The 16,064-nt window shown below is 44.2% G+C and overlaps 1 protein-coding gene across 6 annotated transcripts in view; it reads right to left on the bottom strand.

Annotated features, from left to right (window-relative positions):
- STARD13 (StAR related lipid transfer domain containing 13) overlaps positions 1-16,064 on the bottom strand; it is a 369,156-nt gene that overhangs the window by 16,399 nt on the left and 336,693 nt on the right. For 4 of the 6 annotated variants that reach the window (XM_055542381.1, XM_055542378.1, XM_055542377.1 and 1 more), the window contains 3 exons: positions 7,645-9,035; positions 6,182-6,355; positions 4,892-5,108 (listed from right to left, as the gene is read on the bottom strand). In XM_055542381.1, coding sequence (XP_055398356.1) covers positions 4,892-5,108; positions 6,182-6,355; positions 7,645-9,035 — 1,782 coding nt within the window. The remainder of the gene's footprint in view (positions 1-4,891; positions 5,109-6,181; positions 6,356-7,644; positions 9,036-16,064) is intronic. The other 2 variants (XM_055542380.1, XM_055542379.1) reach the window with 1 other exon arrangement.

Below are 16,064 nucleotides of genomic sequence, written 5' to 3'. Positions count from 1 at the left end.
ATTGTGGCCGATGGGAGGCAACCCCAGGCCCTTCAGCTTCATTATGAAGAAGACCCAAGAAGTGTAAATGTCTTTCATTCGCTTCTGTGTCTGTCGCTGGTGGCCCGGTGACCTGGGTAGTCACATTTGGACGCACGTTTAGTTTAATGCTCTGTGGTTGCCATTTTGAAATTCTTCGTAATCTCTATGCACTTTTCATTTTGCACAAGACTCCACAAATTACACAGCAGAGCCTGCTCTCATGTACCAGAAAGTATGGCTCCAACATCCTCTCTTAATAGGTAAGAGTAGTGGTCAGCAATGCAAAATCCATTTCATAAGCTTGTCTCTTGCACGTCATCTCTCATTTTCAGGGCAAAAGGATGAATGATGAGTGTCCCTCTGCTCTGGTTTTACTGTCCTCTCTAGTCTTCCACCTAAACACTCAGCTTTGAAAAGCAAGGACTCAACGTGTAATTTAAAAAGACAGACCCAGGAACATCTCATTTTATGATGTTAGGTAGGCAGCAGGTTGAGGACACTTGTGCTGAGTATGAAGTGTCTTCACGGCATAATTGGGCTTTTAAAACTTGCTACTCCATTAGAAGGAGAGCGTGGGCATGAGTGCTGCATTAGAATTCAAGTTTCATCTAAATAATGTTAAATCTCCTACTTGGTATCCTGCTTATGCTAATCCTTTCAGCACTTAATGATGTTTGTCAGGACTTGTGTTTCCTCTTCTTTAGGGATGTGCGCCACTAATGAAGAAAGGTTGGTTTTATCCAGAGAGAGAAAGATGCCTGAGAGCAGTATGTAGGGGTTCTTATGTGGAGCCTTGCAGGTTTGGCCACTCACTGCGATGACTCCATACTCATCAGGAGCTGGGTATAACCTGGGTATCATCTACCCTTCTGTGTAGCTGATTTAGGGCAGAAATAAAAGCTCAGCCAACAGAGCCTGCTCCTTTCACACACGGCCATGTCTGCAATGATTCATAATTGAAGGTAAACATCCTTATTTCATCTCCAGCCAACTGCTCAGGTGAAAATGGATACACTGTGTTTCAGCACGAAGAAGATGTTCTGTACTTGGGGATGTAGGCGGCCCTGTTTCAGACCTCTGTCGGGCTGTCTTCAGTTGTTTGTGACAACCTCCAGTTTGAGAAGAATGCTTAGCCTGAGGGGAAGGAGTGGAGCAGGGAGGGAGCCTCCCTGTCTGGGGTGAGAGACTGAGCCTTGGGACAGCCCGAGAAGGTGGTTGGAGGGGACCACGTAAAAGGAGGAGCAGAGAAGTCGGTCAGCGTGCTTAAGAGGAAGGGCATCTTAGACCCTTTGGTCCTGCACAGTCGTGGGGCTGGGGTCTCAGGATCCTGTGTAGACCTGAGTCTTCGATTCAGAGGAGGTGCCATTGGTGAAGGAAGAACACTTATCTGGCGGGTTCTCCTTCCTTGTTCTTTGGTCCCTCTTTGTTTTCGGATTCACTGGCTTTTATTTGCTTGAGTTGGCTCTTAAATCTCTAGGATAGTCTTCCTCCTGAGCCTGGTTTTCTTATTATGTTTCTCTGCTTTCTCCTCATTTCTTACTGTTACTGCCTGCCTTCTTTGCAGGGACCAGAGGGGGCCCTCTGTGTGCCCCCCACACTCTTTGCTGATGAAGGTAGGGGGTCCTTGCCAGCACTGAGTGCTTCCTAAGGGAGGGACTGGCTAAGGTGAAAGTCCCTTTGGCATCTGACAGATTCTTTCTTTGGACGGAGACAAGAGAAGGGCTGACTTGGTCATTGTGTTTACATTTACAGTCAGTTTCCATGTCCACGAAATGAGCCTTTTTCTTATAAAGCTTTGCCAGCATACTGTTTTTCAGGGTGGTGTTCGTCCAGATTAAAAAAGAAAGACAGAAAATAGTTACAGGCCTGAAACAGAGACAGGGAATAAGCATAAGCCAGGGACCAGGGGTTGAGGGGGATTTGGTGCCACTTTCCTTCTCTCCATTTGAATGACTTTTGCTTCAAACAGGAGACTGGCATCAATAACAGCGGCAGTGCTGGTGATACACGTTTATTCAGAGTCTACAGAGGGCAGGACTGGTTTCCGTTCTACATAAAGACTATGCAGTGAGTGGAGTGGTGATATTACAACGCGTGTGTAGCCAATCTTGTATAGGAAAAGAATTCAAAGTGACTTTTAGTGATCTATAAATTAAGGATCATAGATGAGACCATCAGAGCAATAGGAAAATAAAGATAGAGAAGGAGAGCAGGAAGTAGGAATGAGGTTCACACACAAAATTCATGCATGCCCCCATGTTACATATATTAACTACAGGCAGAATGTACATTTGGTTTCAATAATTCTCGCAGCCAGTGTAGAGAGGAAAGCATATCCAGCTGAATGAGCCTGGTGTACCTAACAGGCCAGTTATCCCTCAAATAACAATGCTTTCAGGTGCTGGGGCCTGAGGAAGAAAAGTTCTTTGGTTCTTACAGAAAAGATACCACATGACACAACGAATAACACCATCAGCACAATCCTGACACTGAATCCATCAGTGAGCTGTTTAGGGCCACTTCTCAAAGTGCCCCTCAATGCCAGAGGTGGCATCACCCCAAAATCACTGGGGACAAGCAATTCTAACAGGTGGTAGTGAAATGCATTTGTTAAAAACTTGGACCCTGGAAATAGATTTTCAAGCAAATGTTGGCTCCACCATTGCCACCTGGGGGCTAACCCTGCCCTGGGTGGGTATGGGATCGAATGAGGCAGTGAGCGCAGGATACCTAATATCCCTGAAACATGCTGGGCACTTAGGAAAGGTTACAGTTATTGAGTGAAGAGTGTAGATGAACTGCAGCATTTGCTTTAAGCATTCCAGAACAAACCCTGTTTTCTCTTAATAGAGCATTTGCTGATAAGCATTAGAGCCAAAGACTCAAAGAGAATCAGCCAAGAGGGGAGATGGGTCTTATATACCTTTGTTTGGAAAAACGTGTCTGAATAGCAGGCTACTCTCCACAAAACACAATCCTGGGTCTATACTGCTGCTGCTACTGCTGCTAAGTCACTTCAGTCGTGTCTGACTCTGTGACCCCATAGACGGCAGCCCACCAGGCTCCCCCGGCCCTGGGATTCTCCAGGCAAGAACACTGGAGTGGGTTGCTATACTAATAGTCCAATAAAAGTACAGTTGAAGCTTCAAAGTCCTGTGCTGAAGGGCATGGTGGCAGCGCTTTCAGGACCGCAAAAGAGATTAACTAGAGTGAAAGTGGGGTTGCTCAGTTGTTTCCGGCTCTTTGCGACCCCGTGAACTGTAGCCTGCTAGGCTCCTCTGGCCATGGGATTTTCCAGGCAAGAGTACTAGAGTGGGAAGCCATTTTCTTCTCCAGGGGATCTTCCTGACCCCAGAATTGAACCACATTGCAGGCAGACTCTTTCCCATCTGAGCCACCAGGGAATTGCCAGCGTATTGGCAAATGTTTGAGCCCACCTCTCCAAAAATTTTTCTCAGTAAAATACCCATAGACCTTCTACTTTTGATTAATGTGTGCCTTTGGTTAAAGTTCTAAAATTAAAAAAAAAAATCTAACACTTAACTATCAGCTTCATTGGATTGCTTCATCGGGATGTTACTCACAAGTCAATTAATGTTGGGGCATCTGCCAAAGATGAGTGCTGTTGGTTTTAGACAAGTGGTCTGTTGCTTTTCTTTCTGAGAAATAACAGGCAAGCCATCCAGGCCATTTCTCAACAGAGCAGCCATCACCACCACAATGGTAACAGCAACCATGTTTACCTCCACTGTGACATCTAAATGTGAAAAAATGTAGATGTGTGTATTATCTAAATTAAGAGTGGGAAGGGAAAAGGGCATGATGCATTGAGTTCAATCAGTGATGGCACTGAATGAAGAAGTTACTCCTGTTCTTTTCCACTGAAAACTGCTATCTGATTCATCAAGAGCCCATCCTGATTCTAAGTATGATCTCAGCACTGGGGTGGAGACGACATCAGTTCATGAGTTCGGGTGGCTTAGCTCATTCCTGTCCACTTAGCTTAAGGCCAAGGGTAAATCAATGAAAAGTGCAAATAACCTTAGGTTGGCACAGATTCTTCACACAGTATTAAAGAGTAAGATGAATAGAAGCCATTATAGAATAGTTACCTGAAAATACCCTCAATACTCAAGGTTGCAATTGATCAAGCAGAAACATGGCTTTTATTTTGGACAGGATGTCTAATAGAGAAACTAATGAGTATTAATTAGGAGGAGCAAAGGCCTGGCCTGGTTAATCATAGACTAGGTTGCATTCTGGGCCATTCATTGTCCACCATTGTGGCGGCCCCCACAGTCTTGGAGACAGAAAATGGTCTCCAAAAATTTTGTTCAGCTTGAGCTTTTTAATCAACTCCACAAGATGAAGGGACATTTAACTTAGCTGATATTATTTTCATATTTTACTTGCACATTTAAAATATATATAAATAAATTTAAAAATATAAACAGTTATGGTGCTGCTTCAAAAAAAATTAATAAAGGGAGATATAAATACCTAACTCTAGTTTAAAGACAAACAGGGATAAAAGAATGCTGTGAAATCAATGGTGGCATTGAGACCGTAATTAAAAGGAAATGCAGTAGACAGCTTTACTCCCAGTTTCTGGGGAACACAAATTAGCCATCACAGGTACAAATGATCAGCGTTAGCTTTCTGCAGTCACTCCAGGGCGTCCTTCAAGTTGCCAGTGAGGAAACATCCTCGCATGGCTTGACGAGGATGTCACCTGGTCAAATTAAACAGTGACCTCTAAAGACGACAGTGCCTTTTCTTTCGGAGGCGCATGTCTTGTCTGACCCTGGACGGATCTGATCTGGCTGGTGCTCTGTGCTGCCTGGCCTGTGCCTGGGGCTGATGACCCTACCTGATCGAGGCAGTTGCTGCGTAGATACCTCAGCGCTTGCTGGATGCTCTGTGGCAGGGGCTGCCCAGTTCTCTGGACGTGAACGATGAGGGGAACGCCAAAGACCGCCTTGTCTCGATAATCAGGAACTTTCATCCTCTTCATGAACTTTGGAACTGCCCTAGAATTCACAGAAACCAGGTCATGCACGCCTCGTGGAGCACACTGCGGGGAGAGGCTGTGAAAGCAAGAGGGAAGCCAAGCTTTTGTTGGAACATCTGACAGGCGCCGGGGAATTCAACATTTCTCCCTTGATTATTCACATTACATTGGAAGGACTGTCTGTGCCCTGTGCCTCTAACTGTTAAACAGGGTGATTCACATTAGCAGAATGGATTTATGGCCCTGCCTCTAAGTGCTTGACATTCCAGTTTAACTGTGACGGACACACTTCTTAAATGATAAACACTTTAAAGTCCCCAATAAGACAAAACAAAACAAAATTAAAAACTACATCAGAAAGAAGAAATTTGGTTGGGGTTGGGGGAGAGAGAAGAGAAGATAAAATATTATGTTAATATCTTCCCTTACTTTTCTAGAACCAGTTGTACTTTTTAAAGAAAATTTTAATACACAAGCATATGTTGATTTGACCACACAATTTATAACTTTATTATATTTTATAAAATATAAACTGCCGTTTCTTCTTTGTGCATAATATATAACATATGACAATCAGCAGCACATCTTACGTTTTTCCAAATCCATCAAATTGTCTAAAATCAGTCCACATTCAAGTTCCAACATATGCTTTTGTGAGTTCCTTATTCCAAAGGTTTACTGCATAGTCTTGTTTTTATTAGCCAATGAAATAAGAGCGGAACTGTATTTGAAGAGTTCAGTGCTCTCAGAATGCAGCAATGCTCTAAGCGTGGAGCTCTGCATTGGGCCAGGAGGTACAAGAAACAGATGTTTTCTTTGCAAACTGCCAGAATTACTTTATGGCAAGTTTATTTTTAATGTCTCTGTTCACAACTAATCACTCTTTACTTGGAGCCTGACTGCCTTCCCTGGAAACTGACAGAGAGCTACAAATAAAGTAATGCTTCCTGTAGGCTACATCTCATCCAGGCTTTGGCAGCCCAGGGGTGGACACTGAGGAAGAACTCTGGGCATTTTTTGTTCCAGAAAACTGGCAGTGAAGAAAACAAACAGATTCCTCAGAACTCAGAAAGCAAACACTGAAGTGCTTGCCATCACACACTGAGCCCTGGAATAAATGGTCTGCTCCAAGGCGAATGGGCTACGCACCACGTCCAGCCATGCTTGTTGGACATGGAGTGCTTCTCCATGATGGCCGTGAGGCGGAGCAGCGAGAAGCGCTGGAGCAGGTTCAGCTGGCCGGCTGTCTGTCCGCTGATGTGGGGTGACGCCGTAGATGGCTGCGGCTGGTGTGAAAGCTGGAAGCTGTTCCACCGGAGTCGCCTTTACCGGAAAGACCATCAGAGAAGCCGGTCACAAAAGGGATGGGTTTGTCAGAAAACATGGGATGTTACCGATTTTTAAGTATCTAATCAAAATAGTTTCCAAGCCAAGAGAGTTACAGAGCAAATGGAGCAGAAAGACACAAAATGCACAGAACAAACAGAAGAAACTATTTTGGAAGAAGTCATTATCTGTTTCATTGGTGGTGTTAATTGCTCAGTCGTGTCCAACTCTACGACCCCCATGGACTGTAGCCCGCCAGGCTCCTCTGTCCCTGGGATTCTCCAGGCCAGAATGCTGGAGTGGTTTGCCATTCCCTTCTCCAGGGAATCTTCCTGACCCAGGGATCGAACCCAGGTCTCCTGCATTGCTGGCAGATTCTTTACTGTCGGCACCACCATTAGGAGGCTTAAATAAGTGATATAATAAATTTTATGTGTTAGTTTATTCCTAAATCCATTCCCACAGTGTTGAAAGCACCTGAGACTGTGTGTGTAAGAGAGAGAGAGAGACGTTCAGACAGACAGAGGCAGAGACAGAGATCATACACATTTGGGAGCTGTAAAAGCTGTAGGAGCCCGAGTCCTTCAGGGCCATGCAGTGCGTCCAGATCCCAAACAGACACCTCCAGAACTTGGCCCCCGCCACCATAGGACGGGCTCACTGCTGTCCTGACTCCACACTCTGACTTGTGACAGGTGCAGATGAAGTTCTCCTGACGTGACTGCACAGCAGTGAGCCCGAGAGACATCACTGCCTCGGGAGAGACCCAGCAGCACATACAGTAGGGCTGTTCCTACTGGTTACCCGCTTCCAGGGCCATTTATCTAAGGTGCTTGTGAAGTGATCATAGTAAAACAGCTTTTATGTGCTTTGTATTCTGCATTTTAAAGTCAAAATAAACATATGAAGTACTGCATACACCTTAGATCTCAGGAATTTCTCATAGAACTTTTTAAAAGTTTAAGATTTGGCAAAAGAGATGCTTGGCAAGGTCATGGGAAGAGCCTGTGGACAGGCCGTGGGCCTTGTCATCAGTGCTTGGCACATAAGAAGCTCAATTTTTTTTTTTTTTTTTTTGCATAAAACCAAGATTGAAACAAATGTGAGTTAACATGGATTCAATCTGCACAAAAGACATACTACTGTTCAAATAATTCCCAACTGCGTACATCGCTTAGACCAGTGTTAAATATTTAGAAGGTACTCTATAAATGTTTGTTAAATAAACAGACCATAATTATTATGAAATGGATTTAAACCTCATCTCACAGAGCCATGCCACCAACCTGTTTGGCCTGGTCAGAGAGGCCCCTACTCCCGAGTCCCTCCTTTCTCTGACCCCAGCAGCCTCTGACTCAGTAAGAGATGCTCCATCTCTTTCCATGTCACTGGGTGTGGTCCGACCTTCAGAGACAGAGTTGCCTTCGAAATCCAAGGTGATCTGATTGGGAGAAGGGAAAGGGGAGAAGCCAGCCTCTCCGGAGCTGTGTGTCTGTGGTTCGGGTAACACGTTTCTGGACCAGTCATCCACCACCTCCTGGAGCCCGTTGACGTGATGGAGGATGTCATCCAGGTGAGGGAAGAGGTCATCCTTCTCCAAGTCCAGAAGGTCCCCGGTGCTGGCGTACAGGTGGGAGCCGGGGACGTTGTCGTAGATGCTGACCCGACTCGCCCTGTGGCAGGACCCCACGAGCCTGGGCTCCCTGGCCCCCGGGCCGGGCTGTCTGCCCAGGGAGATACTCCCGGTCCTCCAGCTCGCCCCGTGGCTGTTGTCTGTAGGTGAGAGGCTTTCGATAGAGAGCGCCTTGGGAAAGGTCCCTGGCTTGTGGTCCTTGGGGACATGCACCACCAAGTTCTCTTGCGAGTGAAACTCGTGCGCGTGGTGCTTTCGGTCCCCCGCGTCCTGCAGCGCTGTCCCCGCCAGCACGTCCAGGTCTTCTAGGTACATGCCCCCGCGCTTGTGGGCCTCCTGGCACCTCCGCTCCTTCAGGCCGGGCGTGCTCCCCCCGCTGCTGCTGTTCTCCGAGGGGCTGCTCTCAGCGCCCCACTTGGTGGCGCCAGGAAGCCCGGCACTGCCGGTGGCGGGGGGCGAGTTCTGGAGGTGTCCGTTTGGGATCTGGACGCACTGCATAGCCCTGAAGGACTCGGGCTCCTGCTGCAGCACAGGCCCGCTGATCACCAGGCCCCCGGACCGCCCCTTGTGCCTTCCCTGCACGCCTTTCCCTCGCAGCGTTTCCATGCGTTTCAGGAACGACTTGGCTCTGGCCCGGCTGGGCTTCTCATTCTTTGGGTGCAAGGGGTGCTGGAGCCCGTCTTTGGGGGACGGCAGGAGGCTGTTGCCCACCAGCGCGGCGTCCAGCATGACCGGGCCGTCAGCGCAGTACTGCCCGGGGCCCTCGAAGGCCTCCCGGCCGGCGCCGTGACCACCTGGCTGACTGCGGCCGTCGCTCCCACCGCTGCTTTCACTGTGAATGGAGCAGACCTCGGGCTCGCTCAGATCCGTGAGGACGCTTTCACTGCTGGTCGTGTTTTTGATCCTAATGTCTCCCGATGACCCATTCCTGTCTCCTCCAGGAAACAGTGTGTGGAGGTCGTCCACGCGAGACCACCGGCGGCTGGTTCTTTGGAAAGTCCATTTGTTGCTGATGCAGAGATCTTCCTCATCAGAGTCGTCACCCTGGAAAACAGCAGCAGGATGCTAATAATGTAAGGGTGGCGGGGGTGGAGAGGGCAGTCTGGGGAGCGTGGGCATGGTTCCCCTGCCTCGTCCTTCCCTCCCTCCACAGGTGGACCCTTTTGCTGGTCCCTCCACCATCTTTATTGTCCCTGATGCCCTCTTCCTTCCCAGTAGCTGGAAGATCCCTTCCCAACCCGTCCAGCTCTCTTCCCTTCAGTTTTCCTTCCTTCCTCTCTAAGAAGCTTCATGGACCGATTGCCATTTCCTTCTACAGAGGATCTTCCCGACCCAGGGATCGAACCCGGGTCTCCAGCATTGTAGGCAGACGCTTTACCAGGGCTGAGCCACCAGGGAAGCCTAACCATCTGGCTAGACAGGCTAAATATAAAACACCTGCAGTTCTCCCTTTTTGAGTAGAAACTTAATCTTGCCATAGAAGGCACTCACTTCTTTCCTTAAATCTCTTTAGGGAGCCCTAGGACCATATTTCTAGCTTTCCTCTTCTGAGCTTCAGAGTCACTAGATCTCAAAGCCAATACTCCTTAGTCTCCCAGACTTGATTCTTAGCATATGTTCCCATGTAAGTTAACAGCCAAATTATCTCCAAATTCCTGAAAGTGGAAATTTGGGAGCCATTCTAGAGATTCCTGGTGGAGGAAGGTCCCATCCCAGCCAGCACCACCGGGCCAGCCTTCTTGTTTTTAATTAGCCCTGGATCCGAGTGCCTTCCTGGAACACGGGTATCCGGGTGCTATGGCCCCACCATTTTGCCCTGTCATACACCTCACACATTTCTCTTACGTCTGGGTTCTGCTTGAATTTGTAGCCCCTGAGACAGGAGAGTCTGGATTCCCTGAATCCAGAGATGGCTTTGTTTATCTTTGCAAATCCCTGGGCCCGGCCCAGCACAGACGTATAAATAATTTCCTTTCTAGATGAACTGGATCATCCATTCCTTCCTTCTCTTCATTATGTGTATTACCAAGATCCGACTCTGAAATGGTTCTCAAATCTGCTCCCTCGTTCATATCTTCACTCTCATTCCCCAGTGCGGGCCCTTGGCACCTCTGGCTGGGTTATTACAGTGAAAACCGGGCCAACATCCTCTCCATCTAAACGGCTTTCCACAGTGTAATCCAAGTGTGATCACAGGGTTTCCTGGTTTAGACACTTTCCGTTCCCCTTAGCTCTCCAAAGTCTGGGTATGGCATTGTCAACCTGACCTTCAACCTGAAGCTCTTTCAACCCGACTCCAGTGTGCTTTTCTTACGTAGCGGTTCCTCCCCATCTTCCTGCATTCTGCTCCCTGACCTGCAACTAGGCCCAACACCCAGCTCTGCGACAGGATCAAGAGCCTAAAGGGTTTATATGGTCCCCGTCGTTCCCTGATCCCTGACCATTCTTGGGTACTCAGCTTCACGGGTCTCTTTGAAGCCCTCCTGACAGCCCCAAGGCAGTGACTGTGCTTCCACTGTGCTCCTGTAGCATTCGGTTTAGATCTTTATAACATTTATTATAATGCTATCTTAATCTCACGTCCCAAGCACCTACTCTCAACTGTTACAGATAAGCTCAGCAGGACCAGGGCCTGCGTTTCTGTGTTGTATTCGTATTTATATCCTCCCCAATGCCGAGCAGAGAGTAACTGCTCTCTTTCTCTGTGTGTGTGTATGTATATATATATATTAATTGGACTAAGTGTTATTTCACTTTACTTTGGCATCTGGTTCCAAGCCCTGGTTGCCAAAGCAAGCAGTACCAGTTAGACTTAGGTGACTGTCTGAAAGTTGCTTACTCTCTCCGAAGTGCATTTCTACCCTTTATAAAATGGGACTGAAAATTGGTTCTGCATCATAGGTTTGCTTCAGGGATTACATGAAATAATGCACTGACTAATCCTTCACTGAGGGGTATTTTGCTTATTTGTTATTTTCTCGTGTTTGTTCAGTTGCGTCTGTGCTTCCTGTGGATGTAAGATAGACGGCTTATCCATCTGTCTATATATCTGGCATCCACCTTAACTCCTCTGGACATCACAATGTATTATCTTCAAGGAGAAGTAAACAGATGCTCAGTCAGTGAATGTGGGATTCTTCCATTCTTATTCCCTAAAAATCTAGGTTCACAGGGATTAGACTAAATGACAAATTTGAACTTTCAAGTATAAGGTAGAAGAAAGTAGAAAACCATGGCAATCACAGAGAATTTCATAGCTGTGGCAGCATGGTGGGAAATTAGCTTTGAGTTTTAAAAAAGTTGCATAAAACTTTAGCGAAAGAGCTTAAAAAGTTGCACAAATGGAAAAAGGGCAAGCCTCTAGGATGAAGACTCAAAAATATCCTTTCTTCATAGCATTTTCTACCTCCTCTTTTCCTGTGATGGATACAAGAACCCCTGACATCTGAGGGCCATTTAAATATCAGGTCCTGTGACAGTTTGAAGGTTGAGTTTATTGGATTTTCATGTCGTATTTCAGGAAGCTAGGAGAAGTTGATATTAAGTAAACATTCTGAAAAAAAACCTTTTAGCAAATAGTTTCTGAGAAGGCAAAAGAAGGATATGCTTTTAAAGAAAATACAGATATTTTAAAATAGAAACTACAACATTTAGTGTTGGCTCCAATGAGCTCTCTAAAGCAATCCCAAACTTGGTGACTGATGCTAGCAAACCACATACTAGTTGGAGAAGGACTTCTTTATGTTGGTTTAGAAAAGATGCCAAGCCGGGCACTGCGGGCTAGGGATGGAAAGCCCACTCCTGTCTGCTGGGCTCTAAGACCTTATTATACTGGCTCTGGGCAAAAAGAGATATTTACAACCCAACCAAGGCATGTGAAAAAGTGGTAAACTCCTGGGGAAAAAGGCAAACAGTTCAGGGAAATTTTGCAGTATTTAGATGGTTTGAACCAAAACAAACAAACAAAAATCAAAGCAATAAAAAACAAAAATAAAACAGAGGAAAAAGGAAAAGATATCTATCTTCTTTAGTATGCAATTATCAGAGTACATCCAGAGGGTACTGACATGATTCTGTCTGTTTTTTCCCACTGGTGCAGGATCCTTGAAACCGATAGTGACATACAATTAGAAATACATTTTTTAGTTATAAATGGGTACTAGAGATGCAAGGTAAAACACCATAAATATAATGAACACTGTGTATGTTATATATGTAAGTTGTTAACTGAGTAAGTCCTAAGAGCTCTTATCACAAGGAAAAACATTTTTTTTTCTTCTATTCTTTAGCATTGTGTCTCTGGGATGATGGATATTCACTAAACCTACTGTGGTAGTCATGATGTATGTCAGTCAAATCATGCTGCACACTTTAAACTGATACAGTGCTATATGTCAATTATACCTCAATAAAACTGAAGAAGAAAAAAAGGAAGTAATACAGCACTGATAATAGTATATGGAACATACTAAGTGCTCAAAATGTTAGCTATTCATTAAAAAGAAAAAATTCCAGCACAACTCAAGGCACATATACAAATTACACTAAAGCTAAATAAATAAACAAATACATAAATTTATGCTATCACAGTTATCTTTATCCTCTAATATTTTATATTCTAGTTTAGTCCATTTCACTTTTTTTTAAATGTTGTTTGCAACCCATCAGATTCATCTGATAACCTACCAATGGGCCTTGATTCACAGCATGAAAAACACCACAGTTTTAGTTTTTTATACACTCATGGCCCAGCAGATGGTCAGGGACATAGCAGACTCTCTAATAATAAATGTAAGGTGTACTCTATGGGAGATGATCAGATTTCATCTTTTTTTTTCTTTTTTTGAGGCTAAACACAAATAGTTTGTGATTATTTAGAAATGCAAAATGGAAACCTCTAGGAGTCAGATGTTTTTATGAGAAAAAGACACACCAAACTAATTTATTCTCTTATCTCAACGATTTAGTAAACCAGGGAAATACTAGGGACACGGTGTGTCTGGATTTCAGCCAGGAACTGACAAAAGGCCAAGACACCAAACTGCTGGAGGCTACAGAGCGTTTTGTGAGTAGCTGGTTGAATAACTCGACCAGAGAGGGTGATGGAAAGACTGAAAGCAAATGATGCAGGACGCCTTCAGGCCATGTCCATTTTAAGAATAAGGTGAATGAGTCAGAAGGATTCATGTTTTTAAACTGTGAAGATGGCACAGACTATTCACTAGGTGATCTTTTTTGTTGTTGTTTATTTATTTTTAATTGAAGGACGACTGCTTTACAATGTTGTGTTAGTTTCTGCTGGGCAATGAAGTGAATCAGCTGTAAGTATACGTGTGTCTTCTCACTTCTGGACCTCCCTCCCACCCCGCCCCCGTCCCATCCATTCAGGTCTCACTAAGTGATCTTAAGCAAGGCACTCACTCTGAGGCTCAATTTTCTCAGCTGTAAAATGGAAATGATAACAACCCACATCTGGCATGGTTTGCCAATAGAATCAAATGAGATTATATGTGAAAATGCCAGATAAATCTTAAAGTGCAAGATGAAATTAATTATTGTTCTGAGAGAATACTGATTTGAGATGCATAACGATCTGAACAGAATTGAAGGATGGCCTGTTAATAAGATGAACTTTCATGAAGTTAAACACGAAGAACTTAACTTCACAAATCTATTATAGGATGTGTGGGATGAAACAGTCTTCGTTCCTATCAATAGTCTTGAGAGTTGTAGCAGATTTAGGCTTAATATGAGTTAACCATGTAATGTGGTAACCAAACCAAGACATCCACCTTAGGATATCTTACCAAAAGCATGGATCTCAACACTTGGGAGGTGCAGCCCCATTGTATTCTGCACTGGTAACATACATTAGAAACAATGGGCTACAGCTTAAGGCGCACAGGGAATGGGATATATTTCCAGAGTAGAGTAATCAGGTTGGCCAGTGATCTAGACATCACAACCTTCTATGAAGGATGATTGAAAGGACTAATGGTTTGGTTTAGGAAAAAGGAACTCGAGAACAGTACAACTCAAAGTGTGGTCAAGGGACTGACAGTCCCCTAACCAGTCTTCAGTGAGGTGAGTTCAGACACTGAGAGTAAGTATTAGAAACCATTTGTCACCATTTGGCATGGCTGTGCGATCCAAGTTCATGATCACTGGACTTGTCTTACTAAATGGGGTTGAGACCAGCTTGTGTGTTGGGCTCACAAGGTCCATGTTACATGTGACATTTCAAGATCAGTTTATCTAGCATAACCCAAAGTGTATAATGTACAGGGTCCATTGTTTTACAGAAAGACTATTGTAGAAACTAGCTAGTGACTGTGGATTAAAGATGAATTTTGACAATATAGCATCACTTACTTAATTTTGGTAAAAGTAAAAATGAATAGCCAAAGCTTTTAAAAATTACTTTAAAAACCTCTTTATTTTTATTTTTTTAATGTGTATCATTTTTAAAGTCATTATTGAATTTGTTACAATATTGTTTTTGTTTTATGTTTTTTTTTTTTTTTTTGACTGCAAAGCACGTGGGATCTTAGCTTCCTGACCAGGGATTGAGCCTGCACCCCCCAATTTGGAAGGCAGAGTCTTAACCACTGGACCGTCAGGTAAGCCCCACTTAACATATTCTGTGAGACTGGCTTCTTTATGATGGTTAATATTAAAACAAAGAAGCATGTGAGATACACATTTTCCCCTGTGAGTGGTTTCTGTCAATCAAACCTAAATTTGATAACAAACAGAAAACTCACCATGGGGAATACTTATAGTAATAGTGTTGATTGAAATGTGTGTATAGACATGTAATATGGGGAATTGGTATTTCAAAGTAAACTTTTTGTTTAGTTCTGACAGCTGAACAACAGAAAAAAAGTTGCAAATGCAATCGTGATTCTTCATATTAATTGCCTAAGTGTACACTTTTAGTAAAAATATGAACAATTTTTTACATTCGTTTCTGTTTCCTGTTATATTTGTTCCAGTTATATTTATTGGAATGCAATTTTGTATCTGCAAAGTCTAATAAAACATTTAGTCTTGTATTTTCTCTAGTACAATTCTTAGAGATTATCTAATGATTGTATCATTCATATTTCTAATATTATTTATGTTTCCAATAATTGTTTTGTAATGAATTTTACAAAAGTATCTTGGTCAGTGGCAGGCTGGGAAGTTTTTAAAAAATCAATCATTCTCTGTAGACAGTTTAAGAAACTTTGTTCTAGATTGAATAGAGGTCAGAAAACTTTCTGTAAAGGGCCAGATAGTAAATATTAGAACATTACAACTAATCAACTCTGCCTTTGCAGCCAAAAGGATGGGTGTGGCTTTATTCCAGTACAACTTTCTTTACCAAAGCAGGAGCAGTAGCTTGCTGAGCTCTCATCTAGACAAAGAAGAAATCCATATTCTGTGCCTCTCCAGAGAGAAGAGTTGGAATCAGACGGGCACGTTTACATCAAGTCAACTTTTAGCTTATTATATGAAAGACTTCCAGTAGTTAGGAGAAAATAAATTGCCTTGCATTTTAATGAACTCAAGTCTAGATGTTTATAAACAGAGGCTGAGTGAATTGTTGGATGCTCTGAAAGTAAATCCTGTGCTGGATAGGAGGTTGGAAAAGATGAGCGAAGAGCTCCTCTCACTCAAAGATCCAGGTTCGAGGATATTCACACATAACACTCTTCAATGTAAGATGTACTACTTCCAACCGAGGGAATGATGGAATGAAACGTAACTTCTCTCATTTGCTCTGCTGTTTGGAGCTGCCAGGTGGTGTCTTATTTGATGGGACATTTGAGGTTATGAAAGGCAAGGGGGGGAGGGTGCAGGCGGAGGCTCAGACCCGGCCCCCTCACAACAGCTGCAGCTCCTTTGAAATGCCCACGGCATCCAGGCCAGGAGGTGCTGGCTGCAACGTGGCGATTAGTCATGGTTTCTGTGTTGCTTTCCACCTTGGGATCATGATTTCAGAGAGCTTTATTAAAACTGGGACTTTAACCAGGACCTTCTTTGGAAGCTGCTCGTCCTGCCTCGGGAAATCTTGGGTAGGAGTCCTGT

The sequence above is a fragment of the Bubalus kerabau genome, chromosome 12 (assembly GCF_029407905.1).
Source record: "Bubalus kerabau isolate K-KA32 ecotype Philippines breed swamp buffalo chromosome 12, PCC_UOA_SB_1v2, whole genome shotgun sequence".
Classification (NCBI taxonomy): Eukaryota; Metazoa; Chordata; class Mammalia; order Artiodactyla; family Bovidae; genus Bubalus; species Bubalus kerabau.
Note: the sequence above shows the minus strand (reverse complement) of the source record. Positions and strands in the feature narration are given on the sequence as shown.